The 15,602-nt window shown below is 45.0% G+C and overlaps 1 protein-coding gene across 1 annotated transcript in view; it reads left to right on the plus strand.

Annotated features, from left to right (window-relative positions):
• Positions 1 to 13,868, plus strand: part of LOC115589350 (uncharacterized) — a 32,295-nt gene extending 18,427 nt beyond the window's left edge. The window contains exons 4-5 of the mRNA XM_030430192.1: positions 9,361 to 9,484; positions 13,787 to 13,868. Coding sequence (XP_030286052.1) covers positions 9,361 to 9,484; positions 13,787 to 13,868 — 206 coding nt within the window. The remainder of the gene's footprint in view (positions 1 to 9,360; positions 9,485 to 13,786) is intronic.
• The last annotated feature ends 1,734 nt before the right edge of the window (positions 13,869 to 15,602 follow it).

The following is a 15,602-nucleotide window of genomic DNA, read 5'->3' on the forward strand; positions in this document are numbered from 1 at the left end:
GTGTGAGTGGGTGAGCGAGAGTGAGGGAGCGTTTGTACGGCAGACAGTGAATGAATGAAAGAGAAAGGAGTAGCAGCAGTAACGACAGGAATAAAATGTACAATGCTGCAGTTAGCTGTGAATAAACATGACAGCACCTCAAAAGACAGCAAAGCTCCCTGCTGGCATTATTTACCGACCAACGACATACCTGAAAAGGGTTCACCCCGCAGTTAATCATAAACTTCGGCCCAGGAGGAATCATCTCCCCTGAGCTTCCCGACCACGGTCCGGGAGCCGAACAGGAATGGTGTAACAAGAGTTTTTAATCTGTTATTGTGTATATACGCTTACGGTTGCCAAATGCAGCAGTCCGGGCTGGAGCAGAGACAGTGGATTTTTAAAAGATTTTCCTCTTCCCGCTGAGGTAGCCTACCCACAAACCAGTGCAATGACCAAAGATGGTAGCCTATATTTACGACAGGATAATCCACTCTGTAACCCATGGTGATGATCAGACAGAGGAGCAAGTGGTTTCCGTACAGAAGTTATTTTTCGACAGTTATCACCTTCTTTTTTTTGTCCACTGAGAAAAAATACTCCTTGAACCGGCACCTTATCGTGGTGGAGGGGTTTGAGCACCCGAATGATCCTAGGAGCTATGTTGTCCGGGGCTTAATGCCCCTGGTAGGGTCTCCCAAGGCAAACAGGTCCTAGGTGACGGGTCAGACTAAGATCGGTTCACTCGCCCCTGATGAATATAACAAGACCAAGGACGTGCACGTCGCCCGGATCGGCGTCACCGGGGCCCCACCCTGGAGCCAGGCCTGGGGTTGGGGCTCGCAGGCGAGCGCCTGGTGGCCGGGTCTCTGCCCACGGGACCCGGCCGGGCGCAGCCCGAACGAGCAACGTGGGCCCGCCCTCCCGTGGGCTCACCACTCACGGGAGGGTTCAGAAGGGGCCGGTGCAGAGGGATATGGGTGGCGGTCGTGGGCGGGGGCCCCGGCGGCCCAATCCCCGGATGGTGACTCTAGCCATGGGGACATGGAATGTCACCTCACTGGGGGGGAAAGAGCCTGAGCTGGTGCGGGAGGTTGAGCGGTACCGGCTAGAAATAGTCGGGCTCGCCTCCACGCACAGCCTGGGCTCTGGAACCCAACTCCTTGAGAGAGGCTGGACTCTCTTCTACTCTGGAGTTGCCCGCGGCGAGAGGCGGCGAGCTGGTGTGGGCTTGCTTATAGCCCCCCAGCTCAGCCGCCATGTGTTGGAGTTCTCCCCGGTGAACGAGAGGGTCGTTTCCCTGCGCCTTCGGGTCGGGGATAGGACTCTCACCGTTGTCTCGGCTTATGGGCGGAACAGCGGTGCAGAGTACCCGGCCTTCTTGGAGTCCCTGGGAGGGGTACTGGAGAGTGCTCCAACCGGGGACTCCGTCGTTCTCCTGGGGGACTTCAACGCCCACGTGGGCGATGACAGTGTTACCTGGAGGGGTGTGATTGGGAGGAACGGCCTCCCCGATCTGAACCCGAGTGGTGTTTTGTTACTGGACTTCTGTGCTAGTCACAGTTTGTCCATAACAAACACCATGTTCAAGCATAAGGGTGTCCATATGTGCACGTGGCACCAGGACACCCTAGGCCGGAGATCAATGATCGACTTTGTGGTCGTGTCATCTGACCTCCGGCCGTATGTCTTGGACACTCGGGTGAAGAGAGGGGCTGAGCTGTCAACTGATCACCACCTGGTGGTGAGTTGGATCCGCTGGCGGGGGAGGAAGCTGGACAGACCTGGCAGACCCAAACGTATCGTGAGGGTCTGCTGGGAACGTCTGGCAGAACCCTCTGCCAGGGAGATCTTTAACTCCCACCTCCGGGAGAGCTTTGACCAGATCCCGAGGGAGGCTGGGGACATTGAGTCCGAATGGACCATGTTCTCCACCTCCATTGTTGACGCGGCTGTCCGGAGCTGTGGCCGTAAGGTCTCCGGTGCCTGTCGCGGCGGCAATCCCCGAACCCGGTGGTGGACCCCGGAAGTAAGGGTTGCTGTCAAGCTGAAGAAGGAGTCCTACCGGGCCTGGCTGGCCCGGGGGACTCCTGAGTCAGCTGACGGGTACCGGCAGGCCAAGCGTGCGGCAGCACGGGCAGTCTCGGAAGCAAAAACTCGGGTCTGGGAAGAGTTCGGGGAGGCCATGGAGGAGGACTACCGGTCGGCCTCGAAGAAATTCTGGCAAACCATCCGGCGCCTCAGGAGGGGGAAGCAGTCCTCCACCAACACTGTTTACAGTGGAGGTGGGGAGCTGTTGACCTCGACTGGGGACATCGTCGGGCGGTGGAAGGAATACTTCGAGGATCTCCTCAATCCCGCTGACACGCCTTCCATAGAGGAAGCAGAGGCTGGGGACTCAGAGGTTGACCCATCCATCACCCAAGCCGAAGTCACTGAGGTAGTCCGTAAGCTCCTCAGTGGCAAAGCACCGGGGGTGGATGAGATCCGCCCTGAGTACCTCAAGTCTCTGGATGTTGTGGGGCTGTCTTGGCTGACACGTCTCTGCAGCATCGCGTGGCAGTCGGGGACAGTGCCTCTGGACTGGCAGACCGGGGTGGTGGTCCCCCTATTTAAAAAGGGGGACCGGAGGGTGTGTTCCAACTATCGGGGGATCACACTCCTCAGCCTCCCCGGGAAAGTCTATTCCAGGGTACTGGAGAGGAGAATTCGGCCGATAGTCGAACCTCGGATCCAGGAGGAACAATGCGGTTTTCGTCCTGGCCGTGGAACACTGGACCAGCTCTATACCCTCCGCAGGGTGCTCGAGGGTTCATGGGAGTTTGCCCAACCAGTCCACATGTGTTTTGTGGACTTGGAGAAGGCATTCGACCGTGTCCCTCGTGGCATACTGTGGGGGGTGCTCTGGGAGTACGGGGTCGGGGGCCCTCTGTTAAGGGCCGTACGGTCCCTGTACTGCCGGAGCAGGAGCTTGGTTCGCATTGCCGGCAGTAAGTCAGACCTGTTCCCAGTACATGTTGGACTCCGGCAGGGCTGCCCTTTGTCACCGGTTCTGTTCATTACTTTTATGGACAGAATTTCTAGGCGCAGCCACGGGCCGGAGGGGATCTGGTTCGGGAGCCAATGGATCTCATCTCTGCTTTTCGCGGATGATGTGGTCTTGTTGGCTCCTTCGAGCCAGGACCTCCAGCATGTCCTGGGGCGGTTTGCAGCCGAGTGCGAAGCGGCTGGGATGAGAATCAGCACCTCCAAATCCGAGGCCATGGTTCTCGACCGGAAAAAGGTGGCCTGCTCCCTCCAGGTGGGAGGAGAGTTCCTGCCTCAAGTGGAGGAGTTTAAGTATCTTGGGGTCTTGTTCACGAGTGAGGGAAGGATGGAGCGTGAGATTGACAGACGGATCGGTGCAGCGGCCGCAGTAATGCGGGCTTTGTATCGGTCCGTCGTGGTGAAGAGAGAGCTGAGCCGAAAGGCGAAGCTCTCGATTTACCAGTCAATCTACGTTCCGACCCTCACCTATGGCCATGAACTTTGGGTCATGACCGAAAGAATAAGATCCCGGATACAAGCGGCCGAAATGAGTTTCCTCCGCAGGGTGGCAGGGCGCTCCCTTAGAGATAGGGTGAAGAGCTCTGTCACCCGGGAGGAGCTCAGAGTAGAGCCGCTGCTCCTCCACATCGAGAGGAGCTAGCTGAGGTGGCTCGGGCATCTGTTTCGGATGCCCCCGGGACGCCTCCCTCGGGAGGTGTTCCTGGCATGTCCCTCCGGGAGGAGGCCCCGAGGAAGACCCAGGACACGCTGGTGTGACTATGTCGCCCAGCTGGCCTGGGAACGCCTTGGGGTCCTCCCGGAAGAGCTGGAGGCAGTGTCCGGGGAGAGGGAAGTCTGGGTGTCCCTGCTCAGGCAGCTGCCCCCGCGACCCGGCCCCGGATAAGCGGATGAAAATGGATGGATGGATGGATGGAGAAAAAATACCGAGGACATGACCTCGGTGTCCTCAATGGTAGTTACGACTACTCCAGCCCACGTCACACACCACACACTGTCACAGAGAAGAGCAGAAGGAGACTCGAGGAGAGTGTGTGTGGGGGTAGTTAAGCTGGCTGCAGTCATGCTCAGCACACCTGTTTCAGGTTGGCCCATCACCATGAAATCACTGCACACACACACACCACAAAATGCACCACATCTGTTACTGATACAGGTCTACCCTGTTACATTTCCACACACTTGTTAAATGATTGTTCATAAAGTATGAAAAGTGACGTCCGACAGTGTGCGTTTGGGTGTGTGCGGCTGTTTGTGGCTGTGTGCATAACTAGAACAAGGCAATCTTGAAGATGGAGCAGTAAAATAACACCAGGTATTGTTTGTTTGTGATTTTTTTTGGGGGGGGGGGGACAGAAGGCCTAATTCTGATAGGCACGGTTTGCCAAAATTCACTTAGGTCAATTCATACTGTCGCCATAATGTCGGTGTTATCACTGTAAACTTCCAGTAATGCAAGTTCTACAGAAATTCTGAAGAAGGGAGGGACTCCTATCTCTTCTTCTATCTGAAGAACACATAGTGGTATAAAGGAGAGTCAGGGCCTGGCTCCTGTTGTTTCTGACAGTACCACCAGGAATTACTGGAATACACAGAACAGGACCAAGCTTGCAGGGGAATAATACAATAATTTTATCTGTCCTGACACAAGTGTCAGCCAACTGGCACAATTCTCAGTACTGTCTACTGGCACTAGACACAGCACTCTGAATAACAGCTGCCACCTACTGATTCTATAACATATAGAAGCAATTGCTATCAGGTCATATCCCCCGAACACAGCAGCATGTTGTTGTGTACAGGTTCCTGAGCAGCTTCAACGTGATACTGAAGTTGTTTTAGTTGTTCTTGTTCCATCTTCCTCTGGTATATATCTATCTGTGTGTGAAGCATCAGAGTTAAATCATAAAGAAGCTGCAGATGTTTCTCTTCTCTCCACAGAACACAGTGCATGATGGGAAACAAGTTTGATCTGAAGTTTTATTTCTCTTTAAATGTAACTACATGATTTGATTTGAACCATTAATTATTACCACTGTATTGTGAGTCGAGTTAACAAGAAGATCCACCTTGTTGACAACATGTTGTAGACTGAGAGTTCATACAGTTTCTCTTAACACAACACGTGTCAAAGTTGATCACTTTCTTAATGTCCAGTGACGTGTGTGTGTGTGTGTGTGTGTGTGTGTGTGTGTGTGTGTGTGTGTGTGTGTGTGTGTGTGTGTGTGTGTGTGTGTGTGGTGTGTGTACACTGTATTTATCCTGAGTCTGTGTGACAACACAACATGATGATAATCACACATACTGTATTAACCAACACTAGTTAATAAAGTACTAACTGGACTAAACACAGTAGCTGTAATCTTCCAGTACACAATATTATCTTCAGCTGCTGTTAGAACAGACAGTGAAGCAGACTACAACACATTCTGACTCACTGATGCTTTCTCTTAAATTCAACATTACAAACATTCAGATGTTTGTTTGTAAAAAGAGTCAGTTTGTCTCTGTCTACAACCTTGTTGTTGCTGACGTAACAGGTCAATTAAAATCATGTAGTTACATTTAAAGATAAATAAAAGTTCAGATCAAACTTGTTTCCATGAGGAGAAAAGTGGAGTGTTTTTCGTAATCTTTACACCAGAACAAGCAGCAGTATTCAGAACAGTTTGATTGTTAAATTCCTTCTTTGTTTCTTAAATGGGTTCAAAGATGTTTTTCAAGGAGTGAATAGATAAGTAAAAGAAAGTTGACAAACAATGGGCCTCATTCACCAATATCTTCTTAAGAATCTTCTTAGATTCCTTCTCAAGTTGTTCTTAAGAGGTTCCTTAAGAAAACCCTACATCAGATTCACCAACTCGTTCGTGAGCCTCAGAATTGTTCGCAGCTGTGTTCTTACATTGAAGAAAGGAGCAATATATATGCCATGTTTTGCGGGCCTTGGATGGAGAAATGCCACGTATAAATTGGGTGGGGGGGTTACTAATTGATGGCATGTTTCCAATTTACTTGATTTATCTTAAATCATTAGCACATTTAATTTATTTTAGAATTTAAAATCTTTGTAAATTACCAAAAAAATGAAATTAAAGAAATAAATGAATAAATATGACAGAATTATCACTGTAATATTGCATTTTATTGAACTACACAAGAGATGAAAACACACAGTGCCAACATTTCGGCACTGAAATGTGCGTAAGAGTACTCCTGAGTGTTCGTAGGATTTGTTCTTATCTAAGAAAAAATTCATGAATGCCACAATCTTCGTAAAATCTTCCAAAGTGGAACTTAGGACTTAAGAACAAATTTGTTCGTAAGAACGGTTCATGAATGAGGCCCATTGTTTGTAAAGACAAAACATTCATGCATGCCAAACAGGTTTATCATTAATGCCTATTCATGTAATCTTTCCCCACGACAGAGTAAACACTTTGTTGCTTCTCATCATATCTGATAGCATCTCCTCTGTGTCTGTTCACATCAGCTGGATCAGTCAGCTGTCTGAGGGACATTATAACAGAAACATCATGTCCACTTGTTGTTGTTACTGAGACCTGACAACAACAACAGGAGCCTGTTTGTGTTTATTAGCAGTTGTTGTCTCATGACTTTATATGGAGACGCTGTTTATATGTGTTTGTGATGTATCAGTGTTAAACACTGACAACATGTCACCATGTTCCAGATACACAACTTCCATGTGTGTGTAGGAGCAGCACTGGTTCTGCAGTGTTTCATGTGGCAGCTACATGTTGTTGTCTGCAGCTGAATCCACATGTTGTCATGTTTCCTGCTGATGGTGGACACTGTAACCACTGGTGCTATCTTGTGTCAGAAGAACAACACAGCAGCTTAGCATTAGCATCCAGACTGTGTCCAGTCAGGAAGTCCTTGTGTGTGATGATGAGGATGATGAAGACAGAGGAGTGTTTAGAAGACTAAAGACAGACTGTAGATGTTGGTTGTGGTACATGTGAGGACTGAACTGTGATCACATGACTCTTCACCTCTGTCTCCTCTCACAGGGAGAAGATGATCTGCAGGATCCTGCTGCTCATCAGCCTCAACTGTGTCTGTGGTCAGTTTACAGCTTCACTTTCTGACACTGTGATTCAATGAAGCAGTTAAAGTGGCCCACATGTGAGCAAACAGCTGATGTTGATGAGCCTCTGCAGCTCTGAGACGTCACTAAACTGTCCACACAAACATGGAGATGGAGTTTAAAGGCTGCTGCCATGTTAAAGCTGTCAGTGTGTCTGCTCCTCACTTTCCCTCTCTGTCTCCTCAACAGGAACATTTGTAGTGAATGTGACACAGACCTCCTATCAGGCAGAGGAGAACCACAACATCACACTGGAATGGACGTTCACAACCACAGCTGACACTTCCACAGACTTCATTTTTATCTTCTGTGAGAGGAAAACTGATCACAAAGTCTCAGTCCTGTTTCATCTACGTGGAGGTGTTGAGGTCCCAGAGATTCAGGATCAACAGTTTGTAGGACGAGTCCAGTGGGACAAAGACGTCCTCAGAGACGGACGACTCAGACTTCATGTGTCCAGACTCAGGACTGAGGACTCAGGACAGTACCTGTGTGATGTGAGGACAAACTATGGTGGGAACTATAGTGAATGTCAGCTCAACGTCTCTGGTAAGTTGGTTGAGTAGAAGTCAGTAGAACATTTTTGGATCAATAAGAACCTGAAGAAAAGTATTGAGAAAGACCACAATCCTTCACTTCATTCTCACAGTATCTGAGAAATATGTCACAACTATGTTCTGTTGTTTGGTCAGTTAGATCCTGAGTTTTACCTCTGTCCAGGAGGCAGTCGACCATCTCTCCGTTTAAAGGGTTAGATCCCTAAACCTACAAGAGGTTGCTTAAAAACTGGCAATTTAAATAGAGATTTTTTATGCTGGTGGTGAGGAGATCGGCCTCGCTTCTAGCTGCCTGAATCCGAACGTCTAACCTGCTTCCTCTAGTTTGGCCTCTGACATGAATAGCCCTTGAGTCTAACCCTAACCCGTTATAGCAGCTCTCCTCAAAATGATCAGTGCACTTGGTATGGTGGTAGGTTGGATTTTAAGGGCTTTTGGTAAACCCTAAGGAGCTGTTTCAATTTGGTAGGCTAGAGTAACCTTTAAGAACCTTTAAGATATTATGCACACCCAACACCTGAATTTTACTTCCAATCAAAGAGACATAAAATCAATGTCCACAACTTTAACTTTAACTATATTATGTAGGTTTTATTGCATAGACTCAAGCAAGGGCAAAGCATACAGCGCAATACTTGTTTCAATTACTATCAATCATTATCAAAAATCCTTATTTATAAATCACAATACTTTAAGTAACTAATTAATCTTAGAGAGCTGAGGCCTGGTTAGAAATACATATATGTAGGTGAGATGGAGAGGGTCAGGTCTATCCATGGCTTGCCTTTTCCTTCCTGCTGAAAGTCCAAGTCCTTGAGGCAAATCACAACCCAGCCCGAGGTCTCTCAATTTCTCCAAAGACCAAACTTCACGCCAGCAGAGTGAACAAAAGTACTCCAGTATACAAATTGTAATCCACAGCATGTTGGCGAAAATGGTTAATCCGTTGTGCTCTTAATTCCTTCGTCTGTTTCTGCTGAAGATTTCTTGGCGTCATTTCTGCAATGTTTAGGCTGCTCACATTCTCCGTCTCAGATGTTTCTTCAAGGCTCTTTTGCTTCGGACGGTGGCTTGGTTTTATGTCCTTAATACGTCATTTTCTCAGCATCTCTCCGTTCAATGACTAGTAAACCCTTGATGACGGCTAACGATTTTATAACGCTTCGTTACGAGATAATCGTCTTGTTCTCGAGGCCGAGGCGAGGCCTTTCCTCTTGTCCTCATATTGACGTGATCAGTTCTTTAACACTTTCTCGTGGCCTCAGCTCAACACCATTTCTTTACAGATTTTCATTAGATTCGTGAACTTCAACACATTGTTTTGAATCATGGTTAACCCATTACACATCCCTCTACCTTGCAAAGTTGATACTTGATCAAAAATGATCATCAGAGACAGAATGACAGACAGAGCCTTGAGTGTAACACTTCCTCTTTTTCACACACACACACGTGTTGCCATTTCCTCTTCACTTCCTCCTCCAACACCTTAAAATAATGATTTAACACTCTTTTAATGAATTCATGGCGAACACAATGCAGCAGGCAGAGCTTTGATATATTTCAGAATCATTTCAGGACTAAGCATACTGTCCATTTCTTGTACTTGCATCTGTCAGGAGTGTATGAATCCCAACTTTTCTGTCACTGTCTCAATGTGTGTGTTGACAGGTCTCTTTACAGCAGCGAGGGATCGACCCGAACCTGAGAGACCTGACACAGACACACCTGAGAGACAGACGGGGGTTAGTCCGGGAATGATCGTCCTCTACTGTGGACTGACAGCAGCAGCAGTGTTAGTTGTGTTGGTTGTTTGTTACCTTTTATTTATTCACCGTCCATCTGAGAAACAGAAGTCCTGCAGAGAATTTAAGAAAAGTTCCATCTCAGCAGGATGAGAGAAAATAAACTTATCAACACTGTAAATGAGATGGTTAAAACACATGGTGCCTTCATGTTGTTCAGTGAGTGTCCTGATATAAGGAGATAAATAATGATACATACAATGATAAACGTATTGATCTAGAACACCATGTTTATGTTACAACTGTATATATGTTACATTTATAAACTGTCTGGTCAAAAGAAACGTCACCACCTGGAGTTAACTAAGCAAATAGGTCAGAAACATCCATTGGATAATTACTGCAGTGATTATATGTTTCAGATGGCAACACGTTATTTAACTAACTGATTAATAGATTTTCATTTCTTAAACAATCATGTGTGAAGACATTTCCTCTGATTATTGGGCTGCATCAAACAAAGAAAACATCTAATGAGATTACTGAAACCACTAAAATTGGGTCAAGAAATGTCCAATGCATTATTAAAATCTGGAAGAACAGTGTAGAACCATCAACTTCAAGGAAGAAATGTGGTCGGAAAACTATCTTGAATGATCGTAACCAGAGATCACTTAAATGTTTTAGTTAAATCAAAACTCAACAATAGAGCTCACAGCTTTGTTTGATAGTGAAAGTAAGAACATTTCCACACAAAATGTGAAGAGCACTCAAGGGACTGGATCTAGAAAACACTTATCAGTGAGGCTAACTGGAAAAAAGGCTTCAGTTGCTCTGGATCATAAAGATTGGACTTTGGAGTGGATGGAAGAAGGTCATGTGGTCTGATGAGTCCAGATTGACCCTGTTCCACAGTGATGGGAGCATCAGGGTCAGCAGAGAGGCAGATGAAGTGATGTACCCATCATGCTTAGTGTCTACTGTAGCTGCCTGTTGGGGCCATGTTATGATCTGGGGTTGATTCAGTTGGTCAGGTCAGCTGACTACCTGAATATACTGAATGAGCAGGCTTTTCCATCAGTGCTCTTCTTCTTCCCTGATGACACACTGTGTTCCAGGATGTGTTGAGACTTCACACAGCAGCTTGACTCTCCCATCATCAACACAAGATGTTGGTGAACAATTAAAGCAACTCTGGACGGAAAGAAATGTTGTGACATTGATCAGCTGATCAGAACGATGCCACAGAGAAACTGGCTGTAATCAAAGCTAAAGGTGGTTCAACCAAATATTACAGTGTGAGACTTTATTTGAGGCCAGACAGAATGTAGTGATGGGAACAGCATTTCCTTTTACTGTACTGAATCTCTAGAATCCGTTCATTAAAATAATTTGTTCAAAAGATTCGTTCACCGAATCGTTCAGTGCTCTCCAACTCCCTGAACTGATAAGCAGCCAAACGATCCGTCATTCAGTTCATTAATCAGCCCTGAGGTTTACGTTCACTTACTGAGGGACGGTGCGTTCACGGACTATAGTACACAATCATTCGCGGGAGATGCAGCGCTGCTTTGAGTGGTATACATGCACTAATATTATTACACGGTGAAAGTGTCCTCTGTGCACAGTAAAATCACTTAACATGATGCTACTCAGATGTTAGCAACACAGCGCTAGTTTTAGCTGTACGGTTACTGAACGTGAATCAGCTCTTCTGCCCTGACTGAGTGAGTGACTGACACAGCGCCACTTTCAGCACAGAACATGAACGAGAATCACGTCCTCAGCGACAGTTCTCTGTGTGCTGTAGGTTCGCGAATCATGAACGAATCACAGCGTGAACGTGAATCACCTCCTCACAGTTCTCTGAGTGAGTCGCGGCAGTTCCACTCCCGGCCGGCTGAGCTCAACTGAACTGAGAAAGGAACGAATCAGTTCATGAAGTGATTCCGCTCACCCCGTTCACTAAAAAGATTTGTTCTTTCGAACGACGCGTTCGTGACCGACACAACACTAACAAATGTTATATTTATATTTTTTCTACATGATGTATTAATATAATATGTAAATATGACATCATGATTCATCTCTCCTGTACTGGACTCCTGCAGGATGCCATGAAGCTTCAGCTGAACTGACCTGCTTGTTGTTTGATGTTACAGACACACAGGAAGTGATGTCTTTATATATTTTATATCAACAAATTGCAAATAAGTCTAATAATATGAGAGCAGTTGTTTTTTTACTAACATGTTATCATTTAGTTTCATATAAACATGAAAAGAAAATATATTTTTATATGAAAATATATTACCTGACACATGAAACCCCTTTATATCCTGTTTCTATTTTGTATTTTGTTCCATGTATTTTGTAATGTTCACTTTGTTGTGTTTGAAAAGCTGTGATTTGTTAACACTGGTGTTAAAGATAAAGGATTTCTACTTTATTCAGGAGAGTCTGCTTGTTGTTGTTCCTGAAGACATCTAACATGAGAGTAAAATGAAGCCTCCTCAGCTGCAGTCATGTATTAATGTCAGCAGGGGGCTCCAGTGGTTACCAACCTGTGACAACATGTGGATCAGCTGCTGCTGCTGCTGCTGCTGCTGCAGAGAAGATCAGATACATCATCAGCTGTGAGCTTCACTTTGATTTACTCTCAGTCTGTGCAGGAAGAGGAGGATCAGTGGAACATAAAGAGTGTGTTGCTCTTGGTTTCTTCACCTTAATGACAGCTGACAATATCTTACACTTTATTAAAGAGTCTTATAAAACATGACATGTACTGTTTGTAGGCCTGCAGGTGATTTTCCAACACATGGCTTTGTGTTTCCAGTCTGACACAAAGTCTCTCTGAGTCTTCTTGAGAAAACATGAAGTGAAGTCAGTTACAAACTGCTTTACAGGCCACGTTAATGACCAGTGACATCACAGTGGTGAAGACTGCAGGTTTAGGTCCAGTTAAAGATCCTCTTCAGGTCTGAACAGACAGAGGTCAGAACCAGACTGAGAAGAGAACAGTCACATATATATGAGACTCAGTTGTAGTTGAGCTCAGTCATCAGACAGAGAGTCCTCCAGTCCACTGAAGACTTCTTCTACAACAACATGAAGCCTCAGAGACTTTTTACTGCTCACAACCTGCTCTGGATCAGATGTGACGTCATCAAACACTGAACAGTCATTAACATGGTAATCATGTAATATGTCAATTAAAATCATACAGTTACATTTAAACATAGATAAAACTACATATCACACTTGTTTCCATCAGGAGAAAAGTGGAGTGTTTCCCATCATGCACTGTGTTCTGTGGAGAGAAGAGAAACATCTGCAGCTTCTTTATGATTTAACTCTGATGCTTCACACACAGATAGATATATATGAGAGGAAGATGGAGAGGAGACAAACTGTGATTTCACTCTGAAGCTGTGCAGGAAACTGTAAACCAGAACACGGTGAAGTAGTCAGAGCAGTGTGGCTGTGAAGTGAAACATGTGGACTGTGTCTGACTTTGGAGAGAGGTTCTACCCTGGTGTGTGACATGTTGAGGCTTGTCACTTCTGCAGAGTCACCTGGAATGAATTTAATTTCTGTTTAGGTAAGTGATACTCATCAGAAGCTTGGACCTAACTGATAACAGTTTGTTTCCAGTTCAGTAAAGGGCTTCATATGAAAGCTGTAAAGATGTTGCAGATTATTCGCTTCTCTCCACAGAAAAAAGTACATGATGGGAAACAAGTTTGATCTTAAGTTTTATTTCTCTTTAAATGTAACTACATGATTTTAATTGACCTACTAATTATTAGCACTGTATTGTGAGTCGAGTTAACAAAAAGATCCACTTTGTTAATAATATGTTGTAGACAGAGTTTCTCAGAGTTCATATAGTTTCTCTTAATGCAACAAGTAGCAAAGTTGATCACTTTCTTAATGTTCAGTGACTTTCTCCAGAAACAGACGACAACACACATGAATCATTGATGCTTTCTTGTAAATTCGACATTAAAAACATTCAGATGTTTGTTTGTGGCCTCGTTGCTGTCAGATCATGTCTGCTTCCTCGAAGAAGGAGAGAAGCCACTTCCGTCCTCTGTGGAAGAAGCAGCTGCTCTGATGACTGACTGAGCAACTTGGTCCCTCTGTGCAGTTTATAAATGAGCCCCGCCCCCTTCACGCTGGGTAACAGGTGTGGGGCTTCCTGTGCAGTGATTGGTTCCCTCTGCAGTCTGACTGGCAGCTCACTCTACATCTGGGTGGGTACAAACAGATGAATAGAGCACACGGCTGCACACAGTCACACAGTCTCTGTGTTTCTGTGTCTCTTGTTGTTGCTGTTTGTGTTCTTCAAGACGACAGACGCGGTTGGGTCGCTCCTGTCCTCGTAGGACTGACCCGGGATCAGCACTGACTCTGTTTACTTTCATCAATTAAACCTTCTCACACACGATTTCTACAAGTCGACATGATGTTCCTGGTAGAATGTCCCTCACACAGCTGACTGAAGTGTCCTGTCATTGTGGAAGCAGTGATGAGTTCACTGTCTGTTATTTCCCTCTCTGATAAACACTGTAGTGTCCAACAAACACCAGGATTTGATGTTTTTCACTTTCTTGCCAAATCCATTCTGCTTTATAAGATTCCAGATCAGATGTTCAGGTTCAGATCACACGGTCATGTTGTCCTCGACATATATTTACATCACTTTATTGCACTTTCACGTCAACAACGGACTTCCTGCTTTACTCTGATCAACTCTTCTATTTGTAGAATACAGTTTATATTCTCTCCTCTCCATCGTCCTCCTTAATATATAGATATGTGTCTGAATCATCAGAGTTAAATCACACTTGTTTAATTCTGATGCTTCACATACAGATTCATATGAGGAAGATGGAAGAAATCAACTAAAACAACTAAAAGTTGCTTGGGAACTTGTACACCACAACATGCTGCTCAGATCATAGGAATAATCACACAACAAACAGTAATATCTGATAATGAAAATAAGAAATACAGAAGCAGTTTTCTACACTTTCATCAGAGTATACATTCTGCTTTCTAGTGGAAATGATTACTCAACCAATGTTGACATAGTACATATATAATTATTGATTTCACGTCACAGACACACTGCTCTGACTACTTCACTGTGTTCTGGTTTACAGTTTCCTGCACAGCTTCAGAGTGAAATCACAGTTTGTCTCCTCTCCATCTTCCTCTCATATATATCTATCTGTGTGTGAAGCATCAGAATTAAATCATAAAGAAGCTGCAGATGTTTCTCTTCTCTCCACAGAACACAGTGCATGATGGGAAACACTCCACTTTATTCCTCATGGAAGTTTGATGTGAGGTTTTATTTCTCTTTAAATGTATCCGACAGTGATGAACCGACACAAGGGGAAGAGTTGCAGGAAGAGGCCACTGACTCTTTCTTCTTCTTTTTTTTCACAAAGAAACAAACATCTGAATGTTTTAATGCCGAATTTAAAGGAAAGCATCAACGATTCTTGAGTGTCATAGTCTGCTTCCGGAGAAAGTGGTCAATTTTGAGACTGTATAAACTCAGAGAAACACTACAACATATTGTTAACTATTTGGACGTTGCAGTAAATTGAATTCAAAACATTCCTCTGTTTGTTTTCATATTAAAGTGTCAGTTCTTCGTGTTTAAATTCAGCCTGACTGCTTCCATGTCTGAAGAGTTTCTGACCTCCCAGCAGCTGATGAACTCACTCAGCTGTTTTCACCTCAACATTTACACCACAAGTATTAAAGAACAAAACATACTGAAGGTAACATGTCACATTTTACACATACAGTCAGATAACTACAGTAAAATGCTTCTCGTCAACTCACCAGACAAAAACACTCAATTTTAAGAGTTATTGCATTAAGAGGAAATGTCAAAACTGCAAGAAACACTTTCTACAACACATTATTCATTCAGCTCACAATACAGTATTAACCATGAATATGGTCAAACAAAATCATGTAGTTAAATCTAAACATTAATAAAACTGCAGCTCAAACTCGAAGTCAGACGTGTGTCAACAAGTTCCTCCCGTCACGCTTCCTGCCGTCTGCAGAGACAGATCTGAAAAGATGACTGTGTCCAAAACTCAGCAGCGTAACATTCAACAGAGAACAGGCGAGTGAGGATAC

Source organism: Sparus aurata, chromosome 10, assembly GCF_900880675.1.
Source record: "Sparus aurata chromosome 10, fSpaAur1.1, whole genome shotgun sequence".
In the NCBI taxonomy this organism is placed as follows: Eukaryota; Metazoa; Chordata; class Actinopteri; order Spariformes; family Sparidae; genus Sparus; species Sparus aurata.